At 38.0% G+C, this 24740-nt stretch overlaps 1 protein-coding gene across 1 annotated transcript; it reads right to left on the bottom strand.

Annotated features, from left to right (window-relative positions):
• Positions 1 to 11017: 11017 nt before the first annotated feature.
• HMGN5 (high mobility group nucleosome binding domain 5) lies at positions 11018 to 22513 on the bottom strand. Its single transcript, XM_070366007.1, has 6 exons — positions 22304 to 22513; positions 19837 to 19866; positions 19261 to 19290; positions 18916 to 18969; positions 16378 to 16512; positions 11018 to 13773 (listed from the first exon to the last, which is right to left on the bottom strand). The coding sequence occupies exons 1-6, from the start codon at positions 22316 to 22318 to the stop codon at positions 13138 to 13140; spliced, it is 900 nt and encodes a 299-aa protein (XP_070222108.1). The 5' UTR covers positions 22319 to 22513; the 3' UTR covers positions 11018 to 13137.
• Between the last annotated feature and the right edge of the window lie 2227 nt (positions 22514 to 24740).

The raw sequence follows: 24740 nt of genomic DNA, 5'->3' as shown, positions 1-24740 counted from the left end.
GTTTTTGCTGACTGTATAGAGCTTCTCCATTTTTGGCTGCAAAGAATATAATGAGTCTGATTTCAGTTGACCATCTGGTGATGTCCATGTGTAGAGTCTTCTCTTGTGTTGTTGGAAGAGGGTGTTTGTTATGACCAGTGCATTTTCTTGGCAAAACTCTATTAGTCTTTGCCCTGCTTCATTTCGTATTCCAAGGCCAAATTTACCTGTTACTCCAGGTGTTTCCTGACTTTCTACTTTTGCATTCCAGTCCCATATAATGAAAAGGACATCTTTTTTGGGTGTTAGTTCTAAAAGATCTTGTAGGTCTTCATAGAACCATTCAACTTCAGCTTCTTCAGCATTACTGGTTGGGGCATAGACTTGGATTACTGTGATATTGAATGGTTTGCCTTGGAAATGAACAGAGATCATTCTGTCGTTTTTGAGATTGCATCCAAGTACTGCATTTCGGACTCTTTTGTTGACCATGATGGCTACTCCATTTCTTCTGAGGGATTCCTGCCCGCAGTACTAGATATAATGGTCATCTGAGTTAAATTCACCCATTCCAGTTCATTTTAGTTTGCTGATTCCTAAAATGTTGGCATTCACTCTTACTATCTTTTGTTTGACCACTTCCAATATGCCTTGATTGATGGACCTGACATTCCTGGTTCCTATGCAATATTACTCTTTACAGCATCGGACCTTGCTTCTATCACCAGTCACATCCACAGCTGAGTACTGTTTTTCTTTGGCTCCATCCCTTCATTCTTTCTGGAGTTATTTCTCCACTGATTTCCAGTAGCATATTGGGCACCTACTGACCTGGGTAGCAAAGAATTATTCAAACTCAAATGTCAATAATGCCAAATTTGAGAAATTTTGTCTTAATCTTTATTCTCAGAAGTGGAAAAGTGTCACTTCTGCTACATTCTATTGGTTAAATCAGCCATAGGCTAGAAGTTTAGTCACTAGAGACTTTGGCACAAAAGGGCTCTGCGTCAATGATATCAGGTACACCCAAGGATGAAGGTAAGGTGGTTTTTTTAAAACATCACAGTGAATTAATTGAATGTGTACATACTAATCAATGAAATCATTGTATTTAAATTTATGTGTCAAATTTGAGGTATTTTTGGATGAGCTTAACATTAAACTATGAATTTTAAGTTATCAGACTGCCCTTTATAATTAAAGTGGGCTTGTTCCAATCAGCTGAAGGCCTGAATTGAACAAGAAGACTGTTCTCCCCAGGAAAAAGGAAATTCTCTGACTGTCTTTATCTGCACTATTGACTTTCCTGGTTTTCCAAGCTGCTTGCCTTCACACTGGGATTGCAATGTTGACTCTTTTAGATCTTGAGCCTATCAGCTCATACTACAGATTTCGACTTGCCAGTTCCCATAATCATGTAAGTCAATTCCTTATTTCTCAGTCATTCTCTAATTATATCTATATATCTATATATTCTTTCCTACAGATTCTGTTTCTCTGGAGAACCATGACTAATTCAGAGGCACACAGCGCCCCTTTATCTTGGGTTTTCAGAAAATCTGTAGTCAAACTTATGTATCCAGACAGGAGTTTTAATGATTTGTCTCTAGAGAAACTCACTCAGCTCAAAGAGAATGACATTGGTAGATCTTGCTCACGAAAGGGCCAGACTACTACAAACCATCCCACAGTGCCATTAGTTGACAAACTCCACCTAAGCAGCTTTTTTTTAGTGTCTCATTCTTAAATATGTGTTACATATTTTAAATCACCAGAAATTTGAGAAAAGACTCTAACATTAAACGCAGATACCAAAATAAGCCAAAATAAGGAGGGAAGGACCTTGGAGGAAATATAACAACCCAAGGAAAAGAAAAAAAAAAAAAAAGAAATTGTTTTAAAATTGATACCAGAGGACAGTTCAGTCCCTCAGTCCTGTCTGACTCTTTGTCACCCTATGGACTGCAGAACGCCAGGCTTCCCTGTCCATCACCAACTCCCTGAGCTTGCTCAAACTCATGTCTATTGCGTCAGTGATGCCATCCAACCATCTCATCCTCTGTCGTCCCCTTCTCCTGCCTTCAATCTTTCCCAGCATCAGGGTCTTTTCCACAGTCTTTTACCAGAGGACAGAAAATGTTACACTAAGAAATAAGAACAGCATGATATGAACAAAGGAAAGAACAAGAAAATAAAAAAAAGAAGTACAAAATTCAATAGCCACATTGAGATATAAGGATATATCCGGAAAAGAGAGAAGCAAAATAAGGGAGAAAGGTTTTTAAAAAAATAGGAGAGGCAACATGTGGCCAGCTGCTGAAGTCCCCTCCCTGCTGTGTGGTTCCCCTTCAGAGAGTTGCCTCTCAAATCTGTATTTGTCCCATTTCTCTTCTTGCAGAGCTAGCCTGGGTTGGAAGTTCTGTTGAAAATGACCTTTGAGCACCAAAGACACTTGGGTACTTGTACTTTGTACTGTTCTGTGATGACTGGGAAATGCAGATTTCAAGAAATCTGGCTCTTCCTGTTTGAAAAGTGAACCAGACTTAAGACAAACAAATCACCAGGACAGGAGTGGCTCAGTGCTGGGGTCAGACACTCTGTCTTCTAGCTATGCTCTCCACTGGAACCACCAGCACATATCTGGCTAGTGATCTTCCACACAGATCCAACTCGCTGTTCACCATTTCTCCAGCACAGTTAGGTAACCTCCAAGATGGCAGCAGTGTCCCAGGGCCCTGCCTTCAGCATGTTATTCCATTGTGTAAAGGGAATAGTGTACTCCAAGCTTTTGACCTCATGCCCTACATAGTAAAAAGCATTTGAGTAATTTTGTTGTTCTTCCGAGGGCTGTCTTTTGTTTTTGTTTCCTTTTGATCTTATTTTGACCTTTCCTCTCTTTGTCTTTTCACGTAGACCAGATATTTGAAAGAGCAGATAATGGCTACAGGTGTAACATGCAGCTTTCTTCTACTTTGTTTGGGTGAGCTTTTATCGATGGGAAATGGAACCTTCATTTCACTAGACCGTCATGGCACCCTCGCCTTTCACCCTTCCCTCCAGTTCAATACCTGTTGTTTCTCCTTTCAAATACGTTATTGTACTAGCTCTTTCCATATGAAAGAATTCTCCTTATTTAAATAAAAAAGTAAAAAGAAAATAGGGTAATCAATTCAGAAGATCCAACATCCATGTAGTAGGAATTCTGGAAACAGAAAATGAGGAAAAAGAGAATTATGGTAGCTAATCTCTAAAAATGGCTCCCCAATGAGCCATGCCTCCTTGTATTCATGTCCTTGTTTACATTTCTAAGATTTGGGCTGATATTTTTAAAATTTCTTTTTCACTAATAAAATGTTGGGAAAATAATACATAGCTTCCCAGGTTAGGTCATTAGAAACCTTGCAACTTGTGCCTGGGTCTCTTGGAACACATATTTTGTGGGTAGCTAGCCACCTTGTAAGAAATTAGGCTACTCTGAAATCACCAAGCTGCATAGTTAAAAAAAAAAAAATAAACCATGTGAAAAACCATCCAAGCTGAATTAAAGCTAAAATTCTAGACAGGTGATTGAAGAAACCATCTTAAATATTTATCCAGTTAAGCTTTCAGTTGACTCAAACTTCAATCATTACATGCCTATAGTTACATGAGAAACCTTAAGTGAGGACTCCCTAGCTGAGTTCAATCAACTTATGTATCTGTTTTGAGTTGACTGGCACCTCTAAACATCCATTAGTACTAGCTTCCCCCAGGCCTCAATCATACCACCTTTTAGCCACCTTCAGTTCAGTTCAGTTCAGTTCAGTCGCTCAGTCGTGTCCGACTCTTTGTGACCCCATGAATCGCAGCACGCCAGGCCTCTCTGTCCATCACCAACTCCCAGAGTTCATTCAGACTCATGTCCATCGAGTCAGTGATGCCATCAAGCCATCTCATCCTCTGTCGTCCCCTTCTCCTCCTGCCCCCAATCCCTCCCAGCTTCAGAGTCTTTTCCAATGAGTCAACTCTTCGCATGAGGTGGCCAAAGTACTGGAGTTTGAGCTTTAGCATCATTCCCTCCAAAGAAATCCCAGGGCTGATCTCCTTCAGAATGGACTGGTTGGATCTCCTTGCAGTCCAAGGGACTCTCAAGAGTCTTCTCCAACACAACAGTTCAAAAGCATCAATTCTTTGGTGCTCAGCCTTCTTCACAGTCCAACTCTCACATCCATACATGACCACAGGAAAAACCATAGTCTTGACTAACCGGACCTTTGTTGGCAAAGTAATGTCTCTGCTTTTGAATATGCTATGTAGGTTGGCCATAACTTTTCTTCCAAGGAGTAAGCATCTTTTAATTTCATGGCTGTAGTCACCATCTTCAGTGATTTTGGAGCCCCCCAAAATAAAGTCTGACACTGTTTCCACTGTTTCCCCATCTATTTCCAATGAAGTGATGGGCCCAGATACCATGATCTTTGTTTTTTGAATGTTAAATTTTAAGCCAACTTTTTCACTCTCCTCTTTCACCTTCATCAAGAGGCTTTTTAATTCCTCTTCACTTTCTGTCATAAGGGTGGTGTCATAAAAAATTGTAATTATATAATTATTAATTTGATTAAAAGTATATTTAATTCCTCTGCTGGATATAAGATATATGAAGGCAAAGAAGATCCATATTTTCTTCATAAATATAACTGCCATAACCTAATTAACACATAGTAGGTACTCAAAAAATTTTTATTGACTAAATGAATTAAAGAATCTAAATTGTAACACTGGTGAATGACTTACCATTTCTCACTGAATTTCTAAGTTTATTTTTACAAAACAAACAAAAAATCTCATTGTGTGGAAGTTGCTTATAAGTTAAGCCTATTTTGAGAGATGGTATAACCTAGATCAAATCCTGGAAACCATTCTGAAGGCTGTCTTTTCACCTTGCTTATAGTTTCCTTTGTTGATCAGAAGCTTTTAAGATTAATTAGTTCCCATTTGTTTATTTTTGCTTTTATTTCCAATATTCTGGGAGGTGGGTCATAGAGGATCCTGCTGTGATGTATGTCGGAGAGTGTTTTGCCTACGTTCTTCTCCAGGAGTGTTATAGTTTCTGGTCTTACATTTAGATCTTTAATCCATTTTGAGTTTAATTTTGTGTATGGTGTTAGAAAGTGCTCTAGTTTCATTCTTTTACAAGTGGTTTACCAGTTTTCCCATCATCACTTGTTAAAGAGATTGTCTTTAATCCATTGTATATTCTTGCCTCCGTTGTCAAAGATAAGGTGTCCATATGTGCCTGGATTTATCTCTGGGCTTTCTATTTTGTTCCATTGATCTACATTTCTGTCTTTGTGCCAGTACCATACTGTCTTGATGACTGTGGCTTTGTAGTAGAGCCTGAAGTCAGGCAGGTTGACTCCTCCAGTTCCATTATTCTTTCTCAAGATAGCTTTGGCTATTCGAGGTTTTTTGTATTTCAATACAAATTGTGAAATTATTTGTTCTAGCTCTGTGAAGAATACCATTGGTAGCTTGATAGGGATTGCACTGAATCTATAAATTGCTTTGGGTAGTATACTCATTTTCACTATATTGATTCTTCCAGTACATGGTGAAAAGACAGCCTTCAGCATGGGAGAAAATAATAGAAAATGAAGCAACAGACAAACAACTAATCTCAAAAATATACAAGCAACTCCTACAGCTCAATTCCAGAAAAATAAATAACCTAATCAAAAAATGGGCCAAATAACTAAATAGACATTTCTCCAAAGAAGACATACAGATGGCTAACAAACACATGAAAAGATGCTCAACATCACTCATTATCAGAGAAATGCAAATCAAAACAACTACAAGGTACCATTTCACGCCAGTCAGAATGGCTGCAATCCAAAAGTCTACAAGCAACAAATGCTGGAGAAGGTGTGGAGAAAAGGGAACCCTCTTACACTGCTGGTGGGAATGCAAACTAGTACAGCCACTATGGAGAACAGTGTGGAGATTCCTTAAAAAACTGGAAATAGAACTGCCTTATGACCCAGCAATCCCACTGCTGGGCATACACACTGAGGAAACCAGAAGGGAAAGAGACACGTGTACCCCAATGTTCATAGCAGCACTGTTTATAATAGCCAGGACATGGAAACAACCTAGATGTCCATCAGCAGATGAATGGATAAGAAAGCTGTGGTACATATACACAATGGAGTATTACTCAGCCATTAAAAAGAATACATTTGAATCAGTTCTAATGAGGTGGATGAAACTGGAGCCTATTATACAGAGTGAAGTAAGCCAGAAAGCAAAACACCAATACAGTATACTAATGCATATATATGGAATTTAGAAAGATAGTAACAATAATCCTGTATACGAGACAGCAAAAGAGACACTAATGTATAGAACAGTCTTTTGGACTCTGTGGGAGAGGGAAAGGGTGGGATGATTTGGGAGAATGGCATTGAAATATGTATAACATCATATATGAAACGAGTCGCCAGTCCAGGTTCAATGCACGATACTGGATGCTTGGGGCTGGTGCACAGGGATGACCCAGAGGGATGGTATGGGGAGGGAGGAGGGAGGAGGGTTCAGGATGGGGAACACCTGTATACCTGTGGCAGGTTCATTTTTATATATGGCCAAACCAATACAATATTGTAAATTTAAATAAAATAAAATTAAAAAAAAATCCTGGAAACCATGGATTGCCACAAAGAAAACAAATTGATTGACCTTTGTGCTTAGTTTCCTCATATATTAAAATGAAAGTAATGATAGCACTTGCCTTGTAGGGTTGTTATATGTAAATATGTTTGCATATATATATATATGTGTGTGTGTGTGTTTGGGCTCCAAAATCACTGCAGATGGTGATTGCAGCCATGAAATTAAAAGACACTTACTCCTTGAAAGGAAAGTTATGACCAACCTAGATAGCATATTCAAAAGCAGAGACATTTCTTTGCCAACAAAGGTCATCTAGTCAAGGCTATGGTTTTTCCTGTGGTCATGTATGGATGTGAAAGTTGGACTGTGAAGAAGGCTGAGCACCAAAGAATTGATGCTTTTGAACTGTGGTGTTGGAGAAGACTATTGAGAGTACCTTGGACAACAAGGTGATCCAACCAGTCCATTCTTAAAGAGATAGTCCTGGGTGTTCTTTGGAATGACTGATGCTGAGACTGAAACTCCAATACTTTGGCCACCTCATGTGAAGAGTTGACTGACTGGAAAAGACTCTGAAGCTGGGAGGGATTGGGGGCAGGAGGAGAAGGGGACGACAGAGGATGAGATGGCTGGATGCCATCACCAGCTCGATGGACATGAGTTTGAGTGAACTCTGGAAGTTGGTGATGGACAGGGAGGCCTGGGGTGCTGCAATTCATGGAGTCGCAAAGAGTCAGACACGACTGAATGACTGAACTGACTGACTGACTCCTTGGAAGGAAAGTTATGACCAACCTAGATAGCATATTGAAAAGCAGAGATATTACTTTGTCAACAAAATTTCGTCTAGTCAAGGCTGTGGTTTTTCCAGTGGTCATGTATGGATGTGAGAGTTGGACTGTGAAGAAAGCTCAGCGTCAAAGAATTGATGCCTTTGAACTGTGATGCTGGAGAAGACTTTTCAGAGTCCCTTCGACTGCAAGGAGATCCAACCAGTCCATCCTAAAGGAGACCAGTCCTGGGTGTTCATTGGAAGGACTGATGCTGAGGCTGAAACTCCAGTACTTTGGCCACCTCATGTGAAGAGTTGACTCATTTAAAAGACCCTGATGCTGGGAGGGATTGGGGGCAGGGATAGAAGGGGAAGACAGGGGATGAGATGGCTGGATGGTATCACCGACTCAATGCGCATGAGTTTGGGTGAACTCCGAGAGTTGATGATGGACAGGGAGGCTTGGCGTACTGCAATTCATGGGGTCTCAAAGAGTCAGAGACGACTGAGTGACTGAACTGAACTGAACTGAACATATATAACATGCTTAAAAAAATGTCTGGCCCTAGTAAACACTTTTATATGTGTTAAGTGTTTGAAGAAGTTGCTTCACTCTTGGTCAGAATTCCTAATCTATGTGGAAAAAAACTCTTCAAGATACTGATACGAAAATATTTCGAAATTATTCATCTCACTCTGTGATTTCCCCTTCCTCTCTCCTTTAGAACACACACACACACACACACATTTGCCCACTGTTTGATCTGGAACCTGATTTCTATAGCCATCAGAGTCAGTGGCTATAGAAATTTATATTATTTAGTAAATTCCATCAAGCCTGGACTGCATAATACAGTTGCTAAGGATTTAAAGGCATATGTTGTCAAGTAACATACTAAATCATAATTTTGTTTTTTAAAGAATATTTAACTTTTCTGAATTTAATGTTTAATTCTTCTAAAGAAAGGAAAGCAATTTTGGTCTTCAATATGATGTACTTGATATAAATATGTACAGACAATGTTCATGGGAAAAATAACATTTAAAAAATGAGTTTATAAAATTTGTAATAAACAACCAAAGCCAACTGTAGTTATAGAGAAAATATGTGAAAGAAAATGATTGTTACTCTATATAAAGTTGGACTTTTTCCTACTTACTATTTTCCAACCTAAGGAAGTGAACATAATTTGAAAGACTATTCAGATTAGGTAAATGAATCATTATTGATAGGTAATAGTCTTAAATCAACTATTTTAAGATAAAAATAATCATTTATTGTGTGAATATCACATTAAAAAGCCTCTTCTGTGTTCTAGAAAAGTTCTTTCACACAAGTCATCTACTAACTGCATGGTTTAGATTTAACATAGTTTACACAGGAGGCTCTAAATTACAGCTGATTTGGTGGGTTTCTTCTCTGTTCCTTATATGCTAAGCAATTTGTTTCAACAATTCTGTATTTAATTATGGAAAATTGACACAATACCATCTTGAAGACACATTTTTATTTTAGGACCAAAACATTATTATTTGAGGATTTTCAACACCTGATTTTAAAGATAATGTCAAGACTTATCTGAGTGATCTTATTTGGTCATTAATCATATGTTATAATACAGTTTACGAGATTAGACTCCAGCTCCGACATGACTTTGTTCTATGCTTCCCTTTTCTTATGGAATTTTTTTATAGTATTAATAATGTTCAGCATCATTTCAGTTCAGTTCAGTTCAGTCACTCAGTCGTGTCCGACTCTTTGCGACCCCATGAATCGCAGCACGCCAGGCCTTCCTGTCCATCACCAACTCCCGGAGTTCACTCAGACTCACGTCCATCGAGTCAGTGATGCCATCCAGCCATTTCATTCTCTGTTGTCCCCTTCTACTCCTGCCCCCAATCCCTCCCAGCATCAGAGTCTTTTCCAATCAGTCAACTCTTTGCATGAGGTGGCCAAAGTACTGGAGTTTCAGCTTTAGCATCATTCCTTCCAAAGAAATCCCAGGGCTGATCTCCTTCAGAATGGACTGGTTGGATCTCCTTGCAGTCCAAGGGACTCTCAAGAGTCTTCTCCAACACAACAGTTCAAAAGCATCAATTCTTCGGTGCTCAGCCTTCTTCACAGTCCAACTCTCACATCCATACATGACCACAGGAAAAACCATAGCCTTGACTAGATGACCTTTGTTGACAAAGTAATGTCTCTGCTTTTGAATATGCTATCTAGATTGGTCATAACTTTCCTTCCAAAGAACATATTAAATATTAGAGGGAAATATTTTTAATTTAACTTTAATTGTTAACACCAAAAACTTTTTGTGTTGGGGTATAACCAATTAACAATATTGTGATAGCTTCAGGTAAACAGTGAAGGGACTCAGCCATACATATACATGTATCCATTCTCCTCAGTGGAAATATTAAAGGCAATCCTTATGCAGCAGATATGACCCTGAAGATGTGTATAGATATTCTTTTTCTCCTTGTAGACCAATAAACTGAGACATAATTTCCCATCTAATTACAATATGATTTCAAAGTTTATTCCCATTAAAATGTTTTTATTCTGAGGCATGCCCTCAAGCTTATGAATGGGGAAAAACCTTTAAGTAACAACAGAAAAGTTTAGATTAAAGCTTCAGCACTATATACTAAGAAAATCAATTATTGTGATCACTCAATAATGTATATTACCAAAAACTTGTGTTTCAAGGTGATACTTAACAAAAGATGCTTCATATTACTAAAGAAACTTCAAATGTACTTTTTGAACAACTTTTCTCTGTGGGGTTCCCTGAAGATTTTTTTATAACCTTGTTTGTTTATTTCTCCCAATCTTTAGTAAAGATTGTTCTGTTTTGTAGATTTAAAATTTATATTCACTTTCACTTACAGTCGTGGTGTGCTCTCTCTATAAATTAGCACTCCCTTACTTCATTCCTCCCTCAAACATGTTACTATTGTTCAATCTTTTAGAAGAGAAATTGTGTGGAGCAAAGTTTTGATGATAAAGGGAAAGCAGCATCCAGTTAAAACATCAAAAAGAAAATACAATACCCAAGGAAGAAAATTTACTTTGGTACCAATATTATAGTATGAAGCAATGATTCTCCTGTATGTATGTGTGATTAGTTGCTCAGTCTTGTCCAACTCTTTGTGACCCCATAGACTGTAGCCTGCCAGGCTCCTCTGTCCATGGGATTCTCCAGACAAGTATACTGGAGTGGGTTGCCATTTCCTACTGCAGGAGATCTTCCTGACTCAGGTACTGAACCTGCATCTCTTGTGTCTCCTGCATTGGCAGGCAGATTCTTTATCTCCAAATCACCTAGGAAGCTCATCCTCCTGTATGAGCACGTTATTATAGTTAAGATAATGTTGTAAGGTGAAAGTGGCTACCATTCTTCTTTATGTAGAGGGTATAATTTCACATGAAAAATTAAGATTGCTCATTACCACAGTTCTGCCAGTCACCTGGGATGAGTTTTTAAAGAGGAACCCAAGATTGTTATTTTTATTTTAACCTTGGCAATAAAGGAGATCAAGGTGCTTAAAATAGCAAATTCTGTGCTAGAAGTTGAATACATTTTTTTGTGGTTGCAGTATCTGGCTAGGAAGTGGGGATCTAGGCAAGTTACCTAGATATTTAACCAAACCAGCCCCTTTAAGTTTGTTTTGATTACTATAACATTGTTCTGAGACAGGGTAGGAAATGGTGCAGGCCCTGCCAGCCTTGGGAAAGATGTAGACTCAGAAGCCTATGCTTTGAAAGCTGGACTTCTGAATTTGTGCATTTTCTTTTTTATTCTTAATATTTGTGAAGCCAAGGAAATTAGGCAGGAAAAAAAGACATAAAGACATCCAAGTTGGAAAGAAAGAGGTATTTTAATCTCTATTTGCAGATGACATGATTTTATAAACAGAGGAAACTATAAGGAAGCCAAAAAATACCTGGTAATTCTCATATATAAGTTTAGAAAAAATGCAGATAATAGATCAACATTAAAAACTCAGTTGTATTTCTATACACTAGCAGTAAACAATACTAAATTGAAATCAAGAAAACAATTCATTATAGCTTCAAAAATGATAAAACACTTAGGAATAAATTTGATCAAGGAAGTACAAAATGTGTACATGAAGAACTATAAATACTATGGAAAGAAATTGCTCTTGGGTATAGATTCACATTTGCAAGATGAAAAACTTCTGGAGAACTATTTCATAGCACTACAAATAAACTTAGAACCACGGAACTTTAGACTTAAAAAATGAATAAGATGACAAATTTTACATTATTTTATTTTTACCTCAATAAAAATACTGTATTATTTAAAAAAGAAATTAAAGACACCTTAAATAAATGGAAAGACATCCGTGTTCATGGATTGGAAGGAAATTTTGTTAATATGGCAATGTTCCTCAAATTTATTTTCATACTATTATGATCTCTATCAAATTCCAACTGCCTTTTATTTTGTAGAAACATACGTGATGATTCTAAAACTCATAAAAATTGTAAGGGACTGGGAACAAAGTCGAAGAACATATACTTTCTAATGTCAAAACTTAATATAATGTTATAGTAGTCAAAAGCGTGGTACTGACATGATGAAAGATCATCATGGTATAAAGATCAGTGGTATAAAATTGAGAGTCCAAAAATAAATCAGTGCACTATGGTCTATTGATTTTTGAACAGTGCCAAGATCATCCAAAGGGGAAATAGTCTTTTCAAGAAATAGTGCTTGCAAATGAATTAATCCGGGATCCTACTTCACACCATACACAAAATTTAACACAAGATGTATCAAAAGCCTAAATGCAAAAGATAAAATTATAAAACTCTTTATATGGGTATACATCTTTGTGACCTGGAGTTTGGCAACTCCAGATTCTTAGATATGTCATCAATTATTTTGGTGATGAAAATACATGGGATTAGACAGTGGATAGTGATAGTGGTTGCACAACATTGTGAATATACTAAAACCATAGAATCATACATTTTGAAATGGCTGAAATGGTGAATTTTATGCTTATTTTATCTCAGTGAAAATTCTTAAAAATATTTTCATGAACATCACAATAGAAAAAACAGCATTATAATATTTCACTAACTGCAATTTTGGAGATATAACAAACTACAATCATCTTTGAAGATAATTTATTAAGATAAATCCAATAAAATGTTGTGAATACACATATTATCAGAACTTCCGTTCTGAAATAAACATTTGTATTTCTTTTAAAAATGGAATTTCAATTGCATTTTTCCCAAGTAATATTACAGTTATATTTGGGAAAGATAATTCTCTTACCATTACATGAAAATAATTCACTTTCTTTATAAAAACAACCTAGAGAACCACAAGAATTTTTGAGGAAATTCTTTTGGGATCTCTCCAATTTTTGAAATTATTACATATAGGAGTAAAATTAAAATTCAAAGATTTAACATATAAATTACAGAAAAGGGTATTCACTGACAAAGCATATTTTGAAAGCATATTTTTTCTATATATTCCACCATTATAATCACAAAGTTTATAGATAATAATTCAATGTTAGGAACTTTGTGACTAATGAACAGTATGAAGATGAAACAAAATTGAAACTAAATTGATGTTAAAGAAAAGCTGTGTCTATAAAATACTTGATAAAAATATTCATCTGTATTAACATTATAACATAGAGGTATATATTACCAAACTATGAAACCATATAAGGCAGCTTTATGCAATACTCTGAGACTCTTTTTTTCCATCTTCTTTTTTGACCTCTTCTCTTTTGATTATTTCTTTTCCAATTTCAGCTTTGCTTTCATCTTTTACATCTCCTCCATCTTCTTTTCCATTTTCTTTCTCTTTTCCTTTTTTCTTTTTTTCATCTTCCTTCTCATTTCCACCATCATCCCTTTTTCTATCTTCATCCTTTTTTCCAGCTTCTCCCTTTTTTCCATCTCTTTTATCTTTTCCATCTTCAGATTCTTTGCCATCTTCTCCTTTCCCTTTCCCATCTTCATTCTCTTTTTTATCTCTTTTTTCTTTTTCATCTTCTTCCTCTTTACCATCTTCTCCTTTCCCTTTCCTATCTTTACCCTCTTTTCCATCTCCAGTTTCTTTCTTGTCTTCTTCCTCTTTTCCATCTTCATCTTTTTTTTCATCTTCTTTCCCTTTTCCATCTTTGTCCTCCTCTACATCTTTTCCTTTCACTTCTTCCTTATTTTGATCTCCATCTCCTTTTTGATCTTCTTTTTCATCTTCTTTTCCATCTTTTGCCATTGCCTCTTTCTTTTCTTCTCCTTCTTCTTTGATATCTTCAATTTTTTCTTCTTTTATTTCCTCTATTTCTCTTTCAGGAACTGGTGCCTATAATGAACATAGAACAAAAAACAAGATTATATTTGTAAATATGGAACCAAGACAGAATTATAGCTATCTTATTAAAGAAAGTACTTTCCCTGTGGAAAAGGCCTCCTAAACAACATGTCATAAGGAAGTATTATATGAAATAGGATTAATTAAAGTATCTCTACATAATCATGCACAAATAGATATTTGGAACAATAAATTTGGAAAAACCTATTCATATAAATAATTTTCATTACAAATATGAGGAAACAGAGTAAATACAGAAAAAAATGACATATTCTCTATCAATAATTCTCAATGAGTGGTATACACATATACAAAATATATTTCTTGAAGAAATAATACATTTTATTTCTATATTGGTGATATTTAGTTTTACTTTGTAAAAAGTTAGTTGAAAAGTCTTTTACCAGATATCATAGGATCAGTTACAAAGATTTTCCCTATATGCACAGGTTTGCTTTATAGATTTGGCATTAAATCCCATTTTCATTGTTTTAATTATAATATTGAAAAATGTGATAAGATAAATATGCAAAGCAAGATATATTGGAAAAATAAACATACTGATTTGCTTTGCAATCTGAAGAGGGAAAAAGACTCATATGATCTTGAAAAGGCATTTATAAATAGCCCATGTACTGACAAAAGGAATAGAGGATCAGTCTATATTTAACAGGACAGTCATTAGATTATCAAGTCATGATCACTGGCATTGTTCTATTAATATCAGTGCTAACCCACTGCTCCCATACCCATTCCTGAAAATTCTCAAATATTAAATTCATTTTCTTTCTTTTTCTCTTATTTACCACTATACTATATGCTGTACACAGAATGTATGTGTCCCTCAAAATTCATATGATGAAACCTAATTTCCAATGTGATGGTATTTGGAGGTGAGGTCAGTGAGAGGTGATTAGGTTATGAGGGTAGAGCCCTCATGAAAGGGATTTATATCCTTATAAAAGAGGCCCCAGAGAGCTCTCTCACCCTTTCTATGGTGTCAGGACACAGCAAGAAGACTGCTATCCATAGACCACGAAGCAGGTCCTCTGTTCAGTTCAGTTCAGTTAAGTCATTCAGTCGTGTCTGACTCTTTGCGACCCCATGAACCACAGCACACCAGGCCACCCTGTCCATCACCAACTCCTGGAAGTTACCCAAAATCATGTCCATTGAATCAGTGATACCATCCAACCATTTCATCCTCTGTTGTCCCCTTCTCCTCCTGCCTTCAATCTTCCCCAGCATCAGGGTCTTTTCAAATGAGTCAGCACTTCGCATCAGGTGGCCAAAGTATTGGAGTTTCAGCTTCAACATCAGTCCTTCCAATGAACAGCCAGGACTGATCTCCTTTAGGATGGACTGGTTGGATCTCCTTGCAGTCCAAGGGACTCTGAAGAGTCTTTTCCAACACCACAGTTCAAAAGCATCAATTCTTCGGCGCTCAGCTTTCCTTATAGTCCAGCTCTCACACCCATACATGACCACTGGAAAACCTATAGCCTTGACTAGATGGACCTTTGTTGATGAAGTAACGTCTCTGCTTTTAATATGCTATCTAGGTTGGTCAAAACTTTCTTTCCAAGGAGTTAGAGTCATAATTTCATGGCTGCAGTCACCATCTACAGTGATTTTGGAGCCCCCAAAAATAAAGTCAGCCACTGTTTCTACTGTTTCCCCATCTATTTGCCATGAAGTGATGGGACTGTATGCCATGATCTTAGTTTTCTGAATGTTGAGCTTTAAGCCAACTTTTTCACTCTTCTCTTTCACTTTCATCAAGAGGCTTTTTAGTTCTTCTTCTTCACTTTCTGCAATAAGGGTGGTGTCATTGGCATATCTGAGGTTATTGATATTTCTCCCAGCAGTCTTTATTCCAGCTTGTGTTTCTTCCAGCCCAGCATTTCTCATGATGTACTCTGCATATAAGTTAAATAAGCAGGGTGACAATATACAGCCTTGACATACTCCTTTTCCTATTTGGAACCAGTCTGTTGTTCCATGTCCAGTTCTAACTCTTGCTTCCTGACCTGCATACAGATTTCTCAAGAGGCAGGTCAGGTGATCTGGTATTCCCATCTCTTTCAGAATTTTCCACAGTTTATTGTGATCCACATGTCAAAGGCTTTGGCATAGTCAATAAAGCAGAAATAGATGTTTTTCTGGAACTCTTTTGCTTTTTTGATGATCCAGCAGATGTTGGCAATTTGATCTCTGGTTCCTCTGCCTTTTCTAAAACCAGCTTGAACATTTGGAAGTTCACAGTTCACCTACTGTTGAAGCCGGGCTTGGAGAATTTTGAGCATTACTTTACTAGTGTGTGAGATGAGTGCAATTGTGCAGGTCCTCAGCAGATACCAAAAATGTTGGTACCTTGATCTTGGACTTCCCAGCCTTTAGAACTAAAGGAGAAATAAATTTCTGCTATTTATAAGCCACCCAGTCTGTGGTGTTTTGTTACAGCAGCCTGAACAGACTAAGACACTATGGAGACATACTCATTTAATGTTTCTCAGCTTTTAAACTACAAGGCAAACAAGATTTCTTTCAGTTGAACCCATTGTTAAACTTTCAAATGGACAAATTGGAATATACCTCTATAATTTTGGCCCCTCCATTTTCAGCAGTTTCGTTGTTGTATTCTTTAACAACTTCTTTATTGGTTTCAGCTATGGTTTTGGCACTTGCATCTGTGTTTTTTCCCATCATATCATTTTTGGTCTTCATTTTCTGTCCAGCAGCACACAAAAAATAAAAAGATAAATACACAATTTAATTGGTATGTTGATTAAATGGGACAATTATTTTACCAACTGTTGTAACAGTTTATGGAAAAGCTTTAAAATACTTTCAGTGCCATTATAAACTTGAAATGGCATTAAAACAAATACTGTTCCTGTTATATAAATCAAAGTTTCTCTCAGATGAAAAGTAACAAGTTAGAATGCTTACCAGTAGCTGCTGCTGCTGCTGCTAAGTCGCTTGTCCGACTCTGTAAGACCCCATAGACGGCAGCCCACCAGGCTCCCCCGTCCCTGGTATTCTCCAGGCAAGAACACTGGAGTGGGTTGCCATTTCCTTCTCCAATGCATGAAAGTGAAGAGTGAAAGTGAAGTCGCTCAGTCGTGTCCGACTCTCAGCGACCCCATGGACTGCAGCCTACCAGTCTCCTCCATTCATGGGATTTTCCAGGCAAGAGTACAGTACTCAGGGCCAATTGCCAGCATCAGGTTAAAATTTGATAAATTAATTATCTTTGATTAGAGGGGACCAGTTTATCCCTGTCATGTCTAATAATTAGCAACAGGGTTTTTGATTGCAGAGCCTCCACTGGTAATAATTATGAAAAATACTAACTTAGGGACAGCACCAATTTAAAGACATTTAAAAGAAATCACTTGGGGATATTAGTGATACAATATTTAGGGCTACACGTTTTAGAATGATTTGAATCATAATTTCTTTGCAAGAAAGCTCTTGGCCCTACGTGTGTATGTGGTAGAAAGAGCACTGGATTAAGGGGCCAGCAAACATGTTTTAAATCTGGATCTGTTTCTTGCTTGATGTGACCTTGAGCAAAAGCATAAATTTCTCTGTGTTTATTTTTTCAAACGTAAGAGAGAGCGATACCACCTACTTACCAGGATGTTGTAAGAAGCAAATGATAAAATATATGTGAAATTACTTTGGAAACTGTAAAATGCAATATAGATATATTATTATCCTTTTAACATATGAGAAACTGAGAGCCAAGGAGGGTGAAGTGTTTTTATATTATGTTTTATTCTAGCACTTTTTTTAAAAGAAGAAATAAACAGTGTTTACTATTTTAACAACTTATAAGTTGAGTATTTAATTTTATAAATAGTGACCTTGAAATGTGAAATAGAGAAAAACCAAATAGAAACTTTCTCTTCTGTTGTCATTTACTGTGATTAATAAAACTATGGCCATAGTTTTAGCAAGGTCTCTTAATCAAGGATTTTAAAGCATTTTATGAATACAACTGTAATGTAGTTTCTTCAATCACAAAATTATGAGATTAGATGATTTCTAACGTTTCTGCTAGCCTTAATGTTTCATGATGTTAAGAATTCAACCCAAAGCCAGTGCTCTATTTCAACCCAGAGGGGTGAGATGGGGAAGGAGAGGGGTTTAAGAGGGAGGGGACATATATCATATGTATTCCTATGGCTGATTCATGTTAATGTATGGCAGAAAACAACACTATATCATAATGTAATTGTCCTCCAATAAAAATAAAATTAAATTAAAGAATTCCACCTATCCTTAAAACATCAACAATGCCTCAATAAAGAATTCTAAAAAGAAATAAAATCATATTATATTCACAAACATTTACATGTAAATAAAGGTAAATATAGGGGGAAAAGTAAGCTTAATATTGAGGCTATCTCTATTTTTAATATTTTTCTAGTCACAACACCAGAACATAGAAGCCTATATAAAATCAATTGTGTGCATTTGAAAATAATGAATGTGAAAGCACTTTGCAAATTGTTCAGTATTATTAAATGTTAGTTACTATTATTATCACAAAACATTACTTTGGTTACTACAGTTTATACCTTGTGTTTTCCCAGGAATATTGGTATTGTAACTGTATGAATTCAAAAGCATGTACATTTTATGGCCCTATCCAACTAAATTTTTGTTTTGTCTCTTCCTAGGGAAAATGTTAATATACAATAGACAACCACAGAACACAAACAAATATTTCCTACTCAAAGGGCTGACATGTACCATATGGTATGATGTATAATGTAATATGGGGCTTCCCTGGTGGTTTAGTGGTAAAGTATCTACCTGCCGATGTTGGAGAGGCAGGTTTGATCCGTGGGTTGGGAAGATCCCCTGGAGAAGCAAATGGCAACCCACTCCAGTATTCTTGCCTGGTAAATCCCATGGATAGAGGAGCCTGGCGAGCTACAGCCCATGGTATTGCAAAATAGTCGGACATGACTTAGCAACCAAATCACAACAACAACAAATAATGTGATATATGACTAACTGAAAAGAAAACAAAGCAAAATGATTAACTTGTATGCCTTTCCAAAAAATTATTTCTGAAGTAAAGCAAGTTTCTCTCAATATTGCTTGCTGAATACTTACCCTTGGAGTTGATGTTCTTTTGGACTTCAAATCTGGTATAATGGGCACAGGCAACTGAAAAAAAAAAAAAAAAAAGGAAGAAGAAGAAGAAGTGCAAATCATGGGGGAAGAAAGAGAAGACATCATAATTGAAGAAAGATCACTAACTGAAATTCAACTTTGTGATTAAAATAAATGAGTGTTGTTCAAACTGAAAACTAGGACAAAAATATTTCCTTGGTGAGAAAGTTTTTCTTAAAACATCAAAAATAAATCTTGTATTAAATGACTCACATTGTCCAGGATCCTCTGAAGTCTAAAATTACATTTTACTATACAGGGCAAATTTTTATAAAGACTACTTACAGCAGACAATCTGGCTGATCTTCTCTTTGGCTATAAGTTAAAAATAATTATCAGTTAAGAGAATTATGGATACACAAAACTAGAAATATTTATATTGTGGTGAAAATATTTAGTGTAACACTATATATATGTTGTCATTAACAAGTATCGTGAGCTTGATTAGAAAGTATCATTGCACTAATAAAAATACAAGTTTTGATTTTTCCCTTCTCTGGACCCTTCATATGCTTAAGAAAAAAATCCCAAATTAAATTTCAATTGTTAGGCTAAATCATCACAATGGCTAGTAACAGTATATTTAGAAATGAAAATAAAGCCCTTTTTGGAAACTGACAAAGCAATTCTTTAGTTAAAAGGAAGAAGCTCTCTCCAGATCTTAAACACAATACCATCCCAAGTCCCAAGAAGTTTGGAGTTTTTACTACCTACTATTTATGAGAGATACCACTGGCATACCATATTGGTACTCATATGGTACAAATACACTAACAAGCGTTTAGGTTTTAGTTGCTTATGTGTCAATTTTATAGAACAAGTGAATTTTTTCAGACAGACTCTAAAACTAAAGAAACTCACCTCTTGCTTCATATCACCTTGACCTGCAGGCTATACAGAGGAGAAAACCACACAGAAATAAGGTCATTGATATAAATGTATAGATCTGAATATATTGCCTATAGATTGCAGTCTGCAATATAACAGCTTATGACTTTTTCCTGAACTTCTGCTCAAGTAGCCACCCGTTATTGCCCAGTAGCATGCTGTCTCAGTTCAGTTCAGTTCAGTCGCTCAGTTGTGTCTGACTCTTTGCGACCCCATGAATTGCAGCACGCCAGGCCTCCCTGTCCATCACCAACTCCCAGAGTTCACCCAGACGCACATCCATCGAGTCAGTGAAGCCATCCAGCCATCTCATCCTCTGTCGTCCCCTTCTCCTCCTGCCCCCAATCCCTCCCAGCATTAAAGTCTTTTCCAATGAGTCAGCTCTTCACATGAGGTGGCCAAAGTACTGGAGTTTCAGCTTCAGCATCATTCCCTCCAAAGAAATCCCAGGGCTAATCTCCTTCAGAATGGACTGGTTGGATCTCCTTGCAGTCCAAGGGACTCTCACGAGTCTTCTCCAACACCACAGTTCAAAAGCATCAATTCTTCGGCCCTCAGCCTTCTTCACAGTCCAACTCTCACATTCATACATGACCACAGGAAAAACCATAGCCTTGACTAGCCGGACCTTTGTTAGCAAAGTAATGTCTCTGCTTTTGAATATGCTATCTAGGTGCAAATGTACACCAAGATGCAAATGAATTCCCAAGACATGTTTATACAACTGATAGTCAATTTCATCCTTTTGTATAAACTGTTATCTCCTAAAAACAAACTTTAATTTTAAAATCCACCTGTTGTAGCCCGTGTTAAAGCCAAACAGGATGAGGGAGGGCGAGCAGAATGAAGGGCGGAGTTTCATGCAATTTTCCCGTCTGTTTAGCCTCATGCTTGAGATATAATTGTACTTATCTGACGCTCGCTTATCGCCTCCACGTTCTGGAGACAAGAACTACAATCCCCACAATGCTTTGCGGCGGCGGAGGGTTTACCTCTTTGTTACAACGTCAGCGCGTTTTATTGAGAAGCCGGCTGCGGATTTTAAAACTTCCCGCCACTACCTGCTACAAGGTTGCTGTCAGCTCTGTAAAATCGCAAGATTCATTGCACAAGCCTAGAAAAGCGCAGCGGCGGGAATCACAGGAAGGGGGTTGGTGATTAGAAACCATTGCTTTCTGTCCTTTTAGACTGGGAATTAGTATAACTATTGCATGAACCATACAGCCTCAGAGCACCGGGGAATTTCAGTCTTATTCCTATTTCTAAAAATAGGGAAGACAAACGAATAGAGAGGAATAATACTTAAAATCATAACGCCTTACAATAGCACAGTATTTTACAATTTTATCAAGCAACAAAACAGCTATCGATTTCACTTCTAAGGGACCCCGCTCCCCAACAAACAAACAAATCAACACCGAGTGTGATTTCTTTCTTGTCCAAGGCAGGAGTCATGATTTTTTAAGTGAGGGTTTGCAGGAGACCAGGAGGAGCCTGGTAGGCTGCAGTCCATGGGGTCGCTAACAGTCGGGCACGACTGAGCGACTTCACTTTCACTTTTCACTTTCATGCATTGGAGAAGGAAATGGCAACCCACTCCAGTATTCTTGCCTGGAGAATCCCAGGGACAGAGGAGCCTAGTGGGCTGCCATCTATGGGGTCGCAGAGAGTCAGACACGACTGAAGCGACTTAGCAGCAGCAGCAGCAGCAGCAGCCCTTGAATAGCTCCTATCAATTCTTCGTGTCTAAAGTGAGCAAATCCACGCTACCCCAAGATCAGCAATAGTTTATCTGACGCATTTCTCTTATCATTCTTCCACCTTTAGACAGTGAGCTTGAAGAGTCTCAGACCTCTCGGGCCTAAAGTTGCTATTACAGCGGTGAATTTTTACCTTCTTCAGGACAATTTGAAGTCTGCGCCGCCTGATGGCGCAGGATTACCACTGCAAAGCCATCTGGCTTGACAAGAAGTGGAGGAGGGAAAAAAAAGAAAAAGAAAACTTGAAGAACAAAGGCAAATAAATACGGGAGAAAGCCATGGCCTTCGTTCCCCAAAACAGGACGGTTCCCGGAGGAAAGCTGGAGGCTGAGGAGAAAATTAGTGCCTGAAAGTGTGGTTGGAAGAAGAGTTCTCCAATAGGGTAAGCGGAGGAAAGGGGGTGGGGTAGGAAGCGACAGCACAGCGTTATGGCTGTTTGTAATTCAGCGCGGAGACACCTCTCAAGCGATTCTTTCCCTTAAACAAAACAAGCCAAAAGTGAACTACTAGTTGCGTGAAAGACCATCCTCAACCTTATACTAACCGATATTTGCCCTTCCCTCCCCTTAGGCACCTCACAAAATCGAACTAGACGCCAAAATGCTTTTTTAAAAAGTCTGCCGATTAGGAAATATGTATTTCATTCGCTAATACCCCTTCTATCTTCCTATTTCACTTACCTTTCTTTTGGGCATTGTTGCAGCTCTCTATAGATCTTAGCAGTCAGCAGAAAAAAAAGCCGAAAGCAGTCTCTACACGACCGCTCAGAGAGCAACTGAGTTTTCAATGAACTAATTAAAGTACGACCTGTACTTGCTTCCCCCCCCGCCCCCCAAAAAAAACAAACCTCTCGTTATTGGCAACATTAAACGCACCAAGACACAACCAAGCTACGTGAATGGTTAGCAGAAGTGGGAGCCAAACTGGAGTGACAGGCTGTTAGACCAATAAGGGGAGTGACCAGCCCAGGGGGCGTGGCCCACCGACTCTCGAAGCCCTCGAAGGCTGCCTGCTCCAACTGCTGGTGGGGTAGAGGAGCACCTTGACTTAGTGGACACAAAGGTCTGAAGCATAAAGCTGGCGGGAAAGCTGGGATTGTCCTTATCGGTTCTCTTTTCTTTTTTTTCCTTTATGTAGTAATAACAGGAGAAAGTCACTACACTTGCTTTCTCCACGGTCTACAAAAGTTTCTTCCTGGAAGGAAAGTGCTTTTCAGACAGGACTGGGCCTAGGCACCAGTCTTTCCATTCTACCTTTGGCAGGAGGATATAGATGACATGAGAGGAGTACTCGTTCAGAAAGTAGAAAAGAGTGGAGCTGTTTCTCAGGTTGTGGGGACTTTGCGCCACACCAGAATTGTGGTCCTGGCAGGATCAGGGTGCCAAAACGGGGCATCTTTCACAGATGGAGAACCTCAAAACTTGGAACTGTAAGAGCAAGAGGAACCTGAAGGTGGGGACATCTGATAGATACCACTATCCCACTTGGTGAGAGTTCACCAATAATTCAATGGGACTCTGTGTGAGGTAATAACAAAGACCATCTAAAGGAAAAAGGCTGATACAATGGATTATGAATCCAAAGGTGGCATTTAATGAAGGAACTCGGGAAGATACCATACATGAAAGTGTTTAGGGCACAGAGGATAAAGCAATTAAAGCACTCACTTCTGGTGCAAATTTAAGGATGTGCCCCAGACTTAGGAGATTAGGATGAGGCCATTGAGCTGAATCATCAAGTGTAGGGTGCATATGTTCTAAGTCGTTTCAGTCATGTCCGACTCTTTCTGACCCTATGGACTGTAGCCTGCCAGGCTTCTCTGTCCATGGGATTCTTCAGGCAAGAATACTAGAGTGGATACCCATGCCCTCCTCCAGGGTATCTTCCTGACCCAGGGATGTAACATGCATTGGGAGGTGAGTTCTTTACCACTAGCACCACTTGGGAAGCCCCACAAGTGTAAGGTAGAATCTTGTTTTTATTTAAAATTGATATTTTATCATAGAATTAAAAAAAACTTTAGCTCTTTAAAGTAGTGCATTAAACATTTATCTTTATTATTGAGTTTTGGGGTGTCCCTTATAATTTGTGCCTGAGTGCCCCCTAACCTCACCCTAGTCCTAGTTATCTTTAAGTGGCTTTCTGCTTTAAAAGAGGCTTTGATTTGCTTTCCAAAGGTAGTTAGTGAGCCCTAAAGTTTGTTAGAATGGGAGTGCCGATTGGTGAATAAGGTCCTTGAAGATATATAATGGTCAAAAATGTAGGATTTTGAACCACTTTCTCAGAATGCCTTGGTTTGGTTTTTAGTAACAGCTAATTGGACTGTGAAGAAAGCTGAGCGCTGAAGAGTTGATGCTTTTGAACTGTGGTATTGGAGAAGACTCTTGAGAGTCCCTTAGACTGCAAGGAGATCCAACCAGTCCATTCTGAAGGAGATCAGTCCTGAGTGTTCTTTGGAAGGAATGATGCTAAAGCTGAAACTCCAGTACGTTGGCCACCTGATGCGAAGAGTTGACTCATTGGAAAAGACTCTGATGCTGGGAGGGATTGGGGGCAGGAGGAGAAGGGGACAACAGAGGATGAGATGGCTGGATGGTATCACTGACTCGATGGACGTGAGTTTGAGTGAACTCCAGGAGTTGGTGATGGACAGGGAGGCCTGGTGTGCTGCAATTCATGGGGTCGCAAAGAGTCGGACACGACTGAGCGACTGAACTGAACTGAACTGAACTGTACTGGGTTTAACTATGTTCCAACAACAGCTGATATCCCTATGCTGAAACGTTGATCAAAAAAGGAAATTAACCTTTTGAACAGTTACTTAAAAGAAGAAATCCATTTGTGTTCATGTGGATTAAAAGTTAGAATCATCAGTTTAAAAAAGAAATATTCATAGCTGCTATAGAATACCAAACAATCCCTTCAAACTAAAATGCAGCCTAAGAGAAGAACTTATCATTTTTACCATTGCCCATTCTTCCCCAGCACCTACAGTGTCGAATTAAACAGATCAGTTAGTAAAGACTGACTGCAGCTCAGTTTCTCTCCTCCAACCTCAATGTGTTCTGATTCAAGTAGGTAAATCAGAGAGACATTTAAATTTTTCCTTTCCCCACA

This window comes from Bos mutus, chromosome X (assembly GCF_027580195.1).
Source record: "Bos mutus isolate GX-2022 chromosome X, NWIPB_WYAK_1.1, whole genome shotgun sequence".
NCBI classification, from domain to species: domain Eukaryota; kingdom Metazoa; phylum Chordata; class Mammalia; order Artiodactyla; family Bovidae; genus Bos; species Bos mutus.
Note: the sequence above shows the minus strand (reverse complement) of the source record. Positions and strands in the feature narration are given on the sequence as shown.

Excerpts from the sequence above, each read along its gene's own strand:
- HMGN5 (XM_070366007.1), bottom strand. Across the intron at positions 19,291-19,836 it reads AAGGTGATATGAAGCAAGAG|CCAAAGAGAAGATCAGCCAG; the intron begins GTGAGTTTCTTT and ends TTTAACTTATAG. Across the intron at positions 13,774-16,377 it reads GAGGGGCCAAAATTATAGAG|GCACCAGTTCCTGAAAGAGA; the intron begins GTATATTCCAAT and ends TGTTCATTATAG.